At 40.5% G+C, this 9851-nt stretch overlaps 1 protein-coding gene across 6 annotated transcripts in view; it reads left to right on the plus strand.

Moving 5' to 3' along the window:
• AP2A2 (adaptor related protein complex 2 subunit alpha 2) overlaps nt 1-9455 on the plus strand; it is a 99430-nt gene extending 89975 nt beyond the window's left edge. For all 6 annotated transcript variants that reach the window (XM_032786173.2, XM_032786174.2, XM_032786168.2 and 3 more), the window contains 4 exons: nt 2892-3008; nt 3213-3282; nt 4965-5099; nt 6236-9455. In XM_032786173.2, the coding sequence (XP_032642064.1) occupies nt 2892-3008; nt 3213-3282; nt 4965-5099; nt 6236-6313 (400 nt within the window). In that variant the 3' untranslated portion in view covers nt 6314-9455. The remainder of the gene's footprint in view (nt 1-2891; nt 3009-3212; nt 3283-4964; nt 5100-6235) is intronic.
• Nucleotides 9456-9851: the final 396 nt, after the last annotated feature.

Below are 9851 nucleotides of genomic sequence, written 5' to 3' on the forward strand. Positions count from 1 at the left end.
TGGGCAGGATCTCGTTGGAGTAGCCGCATTTCCTGCAACGCTTGCCTTCGTTCCTGTGGCGGACGGCTCCATTGAGCAGGATGCCGTTCAGTCGGGCACGATGGATGAACCGCCAGTTGGCAAAATGGGTGAAGCCGCCCCCAGCGAGGAGGTGGTTGCTGGCATCCCACTTGCTGGTCAGCTCAAAGGCTTTACCCTGGTCCAGTTTACGCTTCAGAGTTTCCACATACAGTGAGTGGATGGCTGCCTTCAGGGTCCTCTCCAGCATGCCCCTGGTACTTGGAGTGACGATCGTGTTGTCGTTGGACCTGATCTGCGGCACCGGTACTCCCAGCTCCTGGCGCTCCTTGCACCACTCCCAGCAGAAGCCGATGCACTTCCCCAGGTGACGCGTGGCATTGCAAGTGTAGGAACACAGTGAAGCGATGTCACGCCCATCTTATCCGAATTCATCCAGGGAGCCGCTCAGGATGGTGGTGATGTCTTGGTTGGAGGGGGCTCTGCTGATCTGGTTCTTTGTTGCATCACGGAGGGCGTTGGCCGCAATGTTTCTTACCATGGCGGCGGGACACATCAGCAGGTGGAAGGCATGGGTGATCACCATGATGTCGCACAGGTCGCCCATGTGGGGAACGTTGGCACCGCCGTGCCTGTGGACGATGTAGACTAGCTCATTGCTGGCTCTCTGCAGAAGGAACAGCCACTTCTTCACCAGCTGCTGGATGATCCTGTCTGCCTTGTTGAGGGGTACTTTCGCCACGGCAGATCCCCTTAGGACGAATGAGATGTGGGGGGTCAGGAAGGTGTTCAGGACATTTTATCTTCTGCCACAGTGCCAGCAGGGGAGGCATCAATCTTGGCAGCATCCTGCAAGATCTCCTGGATGGTGTCATTCTGGGTCCACCGGACCCAGAATCCTGTCGGCGTGCCGAGGTGCTGGTACACCTGCCCCTCTGCCAGGGGGATAATGAGCTGTCCCTGGATCTGGAAAACGGTTGCCTGCAGTGAGTCCCTTCTGCTGCCATCTGTGGAATTGTGCGCTTCTTTGCATTGAAGTGGAGCCCCATCCAGTTGGCAGGTCTACTGGTGGCATCTATCATCCCTTGGAGGCTCTCTGGGTCCTCCTCGGTCAGGACCAGGTCATCCACATAAGCCAGGATGCTCACCCTCTCACCGTGGAGGTTGAAGCCATCTGTGCCATTGGAGGTTGCTCTCAGAAAAAGGCTCCACGGTGACATTAAAAGTGATGGGGCTGAAGGGACAGCCCTGCTTAACTCTGCTCTGCATCGGGATCTCGGCGGTCTCCCCTTCAACCGAGCAAATGGTAATGCTGCATCCCTCGTACAGCTCTCGGATCCCATGAAGGAAGTTCTCTGGCATCCTAAACTCCTGGAGTGTGGCAAAGATGTGGTGGTGGGGCATGGATCCAGAGGTGTTAGCCAGGTCGAGCCATGCTACCGCACACTGCCTCCTTGCCCTTCTGGCCATTTTGATGGTGGTTTGGAGAACGAAGTTGTGTTCGTAGCAGCCCTCGCAGGACATGAAGCCTTTCTGGGTGGAGCTGATGGCTTACTACTACTGCTGTTTACTTTGCTTTTTCCCCATTACAGTTGGCCTTAATACATGAGAGGCTGCAGTTGTGAGTCCATTCTCAATGTTTATTTGGTTGGCATTATCTATACTGTCAGCACTCTAAATGTGAACTTTATGCTCCAGTTCAAATTCATGGAGTTCTTATTGAGGTGTTGATGCATTTATCTATTTCGGCCTTCATACGCATCTAAAATGAGTTATTTGTAACCCTCTTTTCTCATATAAATGGTTCTTAATATAAGACACCCCAAAATGGTGGTATGTTCTATAATTAGATTTCACCAGCTCAGTAACACATGTGAACTCCTAGATCACTGTAACACTTCTACCATAGAGTCACAGACAGTTCCGTTGGGGTCTCCAGTCTCATGCCACACTGGCAAGCTGGACTTAGTGATAAATAGTCATTTATACCAAAAATCACAAAATAGTCAGGTTGCTTCCAGTCCCAAGAGATCTGTCACCCCAGATCAATTTTTACCTTCGATCTCGTGCCAGAGACAACACCTGCAGCCAATCCTGTAATTACCTGAAGGTTTATTAAGTAGGGGGAAAAAACGATTTATACGCAGGTTAAAACAAGCAAGCATAGAAACACAAATGAGTTTGTCTGTGATTCAAAAGAGGACAGATGTAGTAATCTATCAGCATTTAATGTCTTTAGGGCTGAATCCAGGTTGACCCTTGAGATCTCTGTTTTATGTTTCTTAGCTCCAGCCCTTGTGAGAGTCCAAACAGCAAAGATAAAAAGATTTCATGTCATCTGTTTTTCTTTACCTCTTCCAACATTCCAAATCAATGGGCGGAGGCCTTCTGCACATACTTGTCGATGGGTGAATGAGGCAATTAACAAAGCTTTTGTTCTGTGATGGCCCACTTAATTTTGATAGCCCTTCTGGGTGGGCAGTGGAGGCCACTATTTCCATCTGAATTCACATGTTCAAAGCAGGCATTTTTATAATTTTATAAAACACTTTTGTGTTTTACCTTGCAGCATGGAATACAGACATTACTAGTGAGATTAATGCATACAGCAATTTACAATCATTTCATAGCTTCTAAGCAGTAAATACATTCTTACAAGACTAATCCTGTTTTGAACAAAACTAACAGATAGGTGAACTGCTTTGGTTTCCAGCTGTGAGTTTGTCAGTTCTTAGCTAATGCCCACGGCCTGGGCCAGAGCTGGCACTTGGTTTACCAGCGTTACAGTATCGTTCAGTGTTCACTTTTTCTCTTAAATACAGTCTGTAATTCATCATAACTTGTACCACATTTTCTCTTTGGTTTTCCTGCAGATATGGGGGAACATTTCAAAATATTTCAGTAAAACTACCCATCACACTGAACAAATTTTTCCAACCTACGGAGATGGCCTCTCAAGACTTCTTCCAGCGTTGGAAACAACTGAGCAAGTAAGATTAGAACCCAGACTGTAAATTTCTCAGTGAAAGGGGTATGTTGAATAATACTTAGCTTAGTGGTGCTTCATTTCTGATTGAGGCTTGTGAGAGCCTCTTCAATATAAGTAAATACTAATGTTGAATTTCAGCACTCTACCAGCCATGCTCTTGTGTTATGTATTTATAGCATGATACTAACTTGTGTGTTTCTCACAGTCCTCAGCAAGAAATGCAGAACATCTTTAAAGCAAAGCATCCAATGGATACAGAGATCACAAAGGCAAAGGTAGGTAACAGTGTGGTATTTTAACAGATGAATTTCAGATTTGGAGCAGTGATATTAACAACTGTCAGCATCACTAGAATCATTATTTCATTTTGTCCTTTTTTTTCTTCAGGGTATTTGTGTCATGCTGCTTAGGCACTGAACACATTGCAAATTAGTCAGTGAGGCAATTGCGTTTAGCAGCATGGAACTATCTGTAAGATTTACATAGGTTTTAATCCAGATTGGTTTATTTCTAAGAGTTCTAGGGCTTGTTGTGGTTTATAGTGAAATGTAAACTTCATTCATGAAATTGAATTGGAGGGCACTTCAATGTCTACTCTCTACTAGAGCTGCTAAAAAAAAAAATAGGTTTTGAAAATATTTTTAATGTAATTGTTTCCTTTTTGTCAAAATGTTTTGCCTAAATCTACCCGGTCAAAAAGCAGGGTAAAAAACTGACTCTTTGTTGACATTGTGAAATTAGCAAACTTTCAACCACTCCCTCCTTTTTTACCATTCAAACCCTGCTTATCGCTCAACTGTTTGCTATTATACTTGTATATATCATGAAATCTTATTAGCATGATTAACTATTCCAGTGAAAACTTTATAGCATGCCATCTGGCAACTAGAGTTAAAATCTGGCTAATCATTAGATAGGGTGACTAATATCTGTTAGCCGTTTAGTATGGGAGGTTTTTCAATATGAGGCAGTTTTTGGCCACTCTAGTTCAGTGCCCCTTCGCAGTACATCCATTTTTATAACATTTGGAAAGAAAACAAACTGACTGACTGGATTTCTTTGTACCTTTCTATGCTGAGTCTTCCTGTATAAATTGAAGTTCCTTGTTTGAATTCCCTTATTTAATAAAAGCAAGCAAATTAATATCGTACATTCAGACATTGCTATCTCAGTGGTCCACACCTGTTTGCTAAGAAAGAGACAATGTTAAGCTTATCACACTTCCAAAAAATAGGGCTGAACTATAACTCCAGATATAGAATCCTCTCAAACTTAAGAAAGTTCTAATTCTGATTATTAATCATGTTTATTACAGTACTGCCTAGGGACAAGCAAGATCAGGACCCCCCACTGTCCTGGGCACTGTACAAAGAATAGCAGATAGTCCCTGCCCTGAAGAGATTACAATTTAAATGAACAAACAAGCCAAAGGGCAGGGGAAAGGGCTAGAGCATATAAGCAGAGTGATCAGTATGACAGCGGCAAGCATCATGTTGCATTGAGTCTTTTGTAGATGGGGTTTAGTTAAGAGGTGATTAAATGGAAAGACCGCGAAAGGGATTAAATGGAAAGGGAGAAGGGCTAGGAGAAATGGAGCAGGTGAGGAAGGTATGAGGGACAGGTGTAGAGAAAGGACTTAAATGCGTGAATCCAGAGAACACAGACCCCTCATCCTGTCTGTAAGTGTTGCTACAACTTGGAGTGCCAAACAAGTGTATCTTAAAAGTTCAGGTTGTGGTATAGTGGTAGGGTTAGAATGTCAGAATTCTTATAATACTATTGCTGCTTTAAAATTTATTTTCAGAGCTAAGAAGTTCCCTGCCTATTTAACTAAATCAATTACCTGGTGACCATGATCTGGTGAATAGGCTGTTTCATGAGCATTCTTGGATACTTTTGTCTTCCTGTTCCTGCAGTATCTCTAAACAGTCTCTCTTTTTTGGGTTTTCTTTGATAGATCATTGGCTTTGGCTCTGCCCTCCTTGAAGAGGTAGATCCCAACCCTGCTAATTTTGTTGGTGCTGGTATAATACACACCAAAACTACCCAGATTGGATGTTTGCTGCGTCTTGAACCCAACCTTCAGGCACAGGTACCTGCTTTTGTATTTGCAAGTTAAATATAAGTTCTGGTTTAGAGAAACAGAATAAAACTTATCTTACCAATGCGTCTGACTAAACATGCCTTGTGTGTTTAGTAAAAATAACTTGCAATAGAAGTAGTTTATGTGATGTCTCGCACTCAGTTGTCAATGTAAATAAACCCCAAATAGGTTGAAAACTGAGGTAGCTGGTTCTGGCTTTGGCTTTCAGCAGGTTACTTTTCAGCTTTCCAAAGGCCTCTGCTGCTTTGCATGCTCACATATTATGTTACTCTGAGATTCTTCCCTGGAAAATATTCCATCCTGTCATCAAACTACAACTCTCCTTACTGTGCAGAGGACACTAAATTAATCTTAATAGTCTTTTGCATTTGTTTTTTACCCTGTTGAAGGTAAAATTTAGTAAAAAGTTTTTAACCTTCAACATCCTAAACAAAACTGTGTTTGGTTTTTTTTGCTTCCCGTTTCTAAATGAAGGAAACATAGCTCTGTTTTGTTTACTACTTTGTGAACCAGCTGTGGAAGAATGCAAATCTGTAGTAATAGTGTTTGCTACTATTGTAAAATCAAAAGAACTGCACGTGATGGCTGTGTTTTGTTTCCTGGTGATATTGGGTTGTGTTGGTTCTCAGTGGGAATGAAATGTATTGCCTTGAGAATCCAGGTTTTGTTTACAAATCTCTGCTTCCCAAGTTGATGGAGTTAGTTTGAATGCCTTTAGTAGCTCGGAAGCAATTCCTCCTCTTCCTGCTGCTGATCACTTAACAGGCTTTCAAGGATTGTCCGTATTTCAGCACCAAGGTATGGTAGCAGAGATTTGAAATTTCTAGATAGGTAGTTAAGCAGGAAAATCTATTTATTTTAGAGCACAGTAAGATTTGGGCAAAGCATTTTAAACACCTCCAGAACTCAGAGGACCTGTCCCTGCAGACTTTAAACACTTTCTGTGCCTGAATAAAGTTTGTCAGTCTCACATGAAAATTATTAGCCATTGCTCATATCACGACCAAGTGGCACCTGTACTGCTTTGTTACTAAATCTGTATGCTTTTTCTGATAACTCCATCTAAATGAAGACATGTTTTATTGTCTTTATAATACATAGATTTCTTATGTGCTCTCTTTCAGATGTATAGACTCACACTACGAACAAGTAAAGAAACCGTATCTCAGAGATTATGTGAACTGCTGTCAGAACAGTTTTAATAATAACAAGATCAGTCCAGTTTTGTTTCTCCATTTCTGCAATAGTTGTCCTCATCCTGCTGCAAATAAATGTCTTGTACATCAGTGTCTGAGTACTGCAACATTACCCACCACCAACTCCCAGCCTTAAAAGGACTTGTCCCTTTCATATGAAATTAAGGATATAAAATGTACGATATAAAATGACTTCTAGATATAAAAAAATCATGGCTTTTTAGCTTATGCTATATGAAGGGTGGGAGAGATGTCTGTATTAATTGTGCTCTATTTTTGTGTGTGTGTAAGAAGTGGGGCTTTTTAAAATTTAACTAACAGGAAATGAGCTTAGGCAAGTGTGATAACTCTGAGTATTCTCATTGAAATGCCACTGTAAATTGCTGGTAGCATGGTGCTTTAGTGCCTTTACTAAGTGCACCTTTCTGCTTTGAGCTAAAAAAAACCAAATGGAATGTCCAGTGAGCTTAATTCATATCTTTGTTGAGGGTCAGATTGACCAATCTGCAATTGATCCCACACTTCGGTTCTGGATTAAGATAGTCAAAAGTGATGTGACTGGTTGACTGAACTCGTGAATGAAGTTTCTTAAAGGTATTGTCACCAAGTTTATGATGGGTAGAGAGGACAGAGATTCCAGGGTATGTTTTTAAAATCTTGTTAAGTTGGAGCACTGCCATATCACACAGTAGAATATATTGCTTAGTCAGAGTAGCATTAATATTCAGTTGACTTCTACAGCAAATGTAAATTCTTAGGACCAAATTTTTGAAAAGATTAATATTCTCAACATCCCCCTTTACACTAGCTTTGAGTTCAGTTTTTCTCCTTTTTGCAACACAGGACGCAGGAGGAATTTTTTTTGCTTAGCAATTATTTACAATTCAAGTAAGGAAGGGGGGAGGATGTAAGAAATCCAAAATGAATTGCGTGAAATGTCCTCCAGAGTCAGTATTGGGTCATTAGTCTATACATGTCTTTTTTTTATCTTGAGGAGAGCAACACCTTAACTAGTCTTGGTTTCCCTGTTCTTAGTCAAATGGAGCAACTGATAGGAAGGATGTCCATTTGGTTTCTCTGTTCCCTGTCAGATTGTTCCTTGGTAATGTTGATTACATAGTTAACACTGCATCAGTCATGGAGAGCAGGTTATGAACACATGATGCTGCAACACAAAAAGGGTGGGGAGATATCATTCTATCTGATCCTCAAGGCACAACATGTCCATCTGACTTTTTTTAAAAAATGAAGTACAAGATCTAATTTTAGACAATATTTTCTCAGTTAACATTTTATTGTTTAATCATGTGACCAAATTGCTGGGCAGTGAACAATTAATACTTGTACAAGCATAGTAGTGGTGAAAAGAATCTCCTACAGTCATATCAGGTATGTTTGTTAGTTTCTTTTGAGGTTGGGAGTAGAAAGGCTATAATGTTCAGCTTTTACAGTGGTTTTCTTGACTCTGTGTACTAATAGCTCATTGTTCTACAAGAGCAAAGATTTGCATCTCCTCTGAAGAAATCAATTAAACATAATTATCTTGTTTACATCCTTCAGACTTTTAGATGCACCAAAGGTTACCTAAGCAGATCAAGCTCTGCAGTTAAGACAGGCTGGGAATTAGCAGCTGTCAACAGTAGGGATGTGTGGGACAGATTTAATACAAAGGAGCATGTCTGCCAACACTGGAGTCAAAAGTTACAAGCAACCCCTCATATTCAAACTGTAAAATTTCTCTGAGATTATATATATCTATATCTTTGAGACATACTGTCCTACAAATGTACATACTCTAACCAAGCACACCCTTACTATGATGGCTTGAAATGCAGTACTAGTAAGATGTTGGAACTGCACACTAAATGAGGCTTCTGTTGCCATGCAGCACAATGCACTTGTGAGGAATTGGATGCTGCATGACTAAACATGCCTTGTGACGTCTTACTTTTTAGATGACTTAGGCAATGGAACTGGACAGCTATTAACTTGGTTCAGTCAAGGACCAGTGATGTGTTTTGAATGTAAGTTAAAAATGAAAGACAAAATCCTTCAGAAGTGACTAGTGATTGTGGATTGGGTGCTTGAGTTGAGATTGCTTAAAGGGGCCAGATTTTCTGACAGTGAGCACCCTTATCTGAAAATCAGGCCCCTTTAGGGTGTTCCGAGTTGGGCGCCAACAAATGACTAGCCATTCTTTAAAAACATAGACATGTCCTACAAACAAGTTTGGCTAGGTAAACTGAAGTACTGTACTAAACTACCTTCTGAATTTGGCAATTAAAAATAACAGACAGTAACTAGGGCCAATTAGGTCCCAAATAGCCCTTAGTTGGGGAGTAGAGGGGTGTCCCAAGTAAGTCCTTTTAATGGGCACATTTTTGTACCCTTGGAACCTGTGCTGTTGTGTGCTATATTATAAAAAATTGAGATGTTAAACCATGCTATGTTAAAGTGAGTGCTGCAGCAGATGCAAGGAGAAAGCTGCTATTTCATTCTTCCAAACCCCATTGTACATCTGTCCCTCTGAAAATACAGATCCTATACCTTCATTAAAGGACACCTGAGACACTGTTTTTGTGTACTGTTTTAGTTCACTTTGCTTTGGTTCAAGTTGTGGTGAATTGTGTATTAAATGTGGGGAGGAGGAAGGAGGATTAATAAATGTCTTAGAATGTTGGATGTATTTAAAAAAAAATAAGTAATCAAGCTTTATTCAAGTGTCCACAATTCTGTATTGGATGAGATGATTCAGAGAGCCACACTAGCAGTGTTATGAACAAAACTAAAGACAAATATTGTTTGCTTTGTGAAGTGATGGTTGGACATTACCAAAGTGATTGTATCTTCTCTCAAGCAGTTTATGCAGTGAAAACAGTATTATTGTTCAAAGTACAGTATTAGACATTGACACATGAAAATAACTGAACAGCAGGACAGAATATTGTGCACTTTTTGATCTACACTCCAATGTGTAACATTTATCGTGATCATTTCATTTGTATAAATCAAAAGAAAATTCTGGCAAATTGAAGGATTTTCTTTATTATGACTTTATAGAAGATTGAAAAGGAAATAAATGCATCAAAAGAACTATGTTACCTTGAAACGAAAAATAAATGGTTAGAACAATAACCTACTAAATTTATCTGTCTTCCATGTTACTTTCCTATTTTGGAGGGGAAGAGGGAATATGCTAAAATGTGTTCGGATATAGTGCATCATAGTTTTTTCAAATACTGTATTGTACTTCATCTGCAAAACAAAAGCTTTCTGCTCCTACATGTTATGTGGGAAACAAAACTCTATAAATGAGGTTTATATTTTGAAAAATGACTATTGTATATGTACAGAGTAACTTGGGGTTCTGTGCTAATCTCTTAGAATTCTTTACTTGAAGCCAGACCTGAAATCGGAAAGTCTGTTTCTGACTTTCACATGATCCCCAGTTATTAAAAATTACTGCATTTGAAACTCATTTGCATGCATGAGCTGTAAAATAATCCAGCTTACTCTCCCATGGTGGGTTTTTAGTGCCAACACA

This window comes from Chelonoidis abingdonii, chromosome 4 (genome assembly GCF_003597395.2).
Source record: "Chelonoidis abingdonii isolate Lonesome George chromosome 4, CheloAbing_2.0, whole genome shotgun sequence".
Lineage (NCBI taxonomy): Eukaryota > Metazoa > Chordata > Testudines > Testudinidae > Chelonoidis > Chelonoidis abingdonii.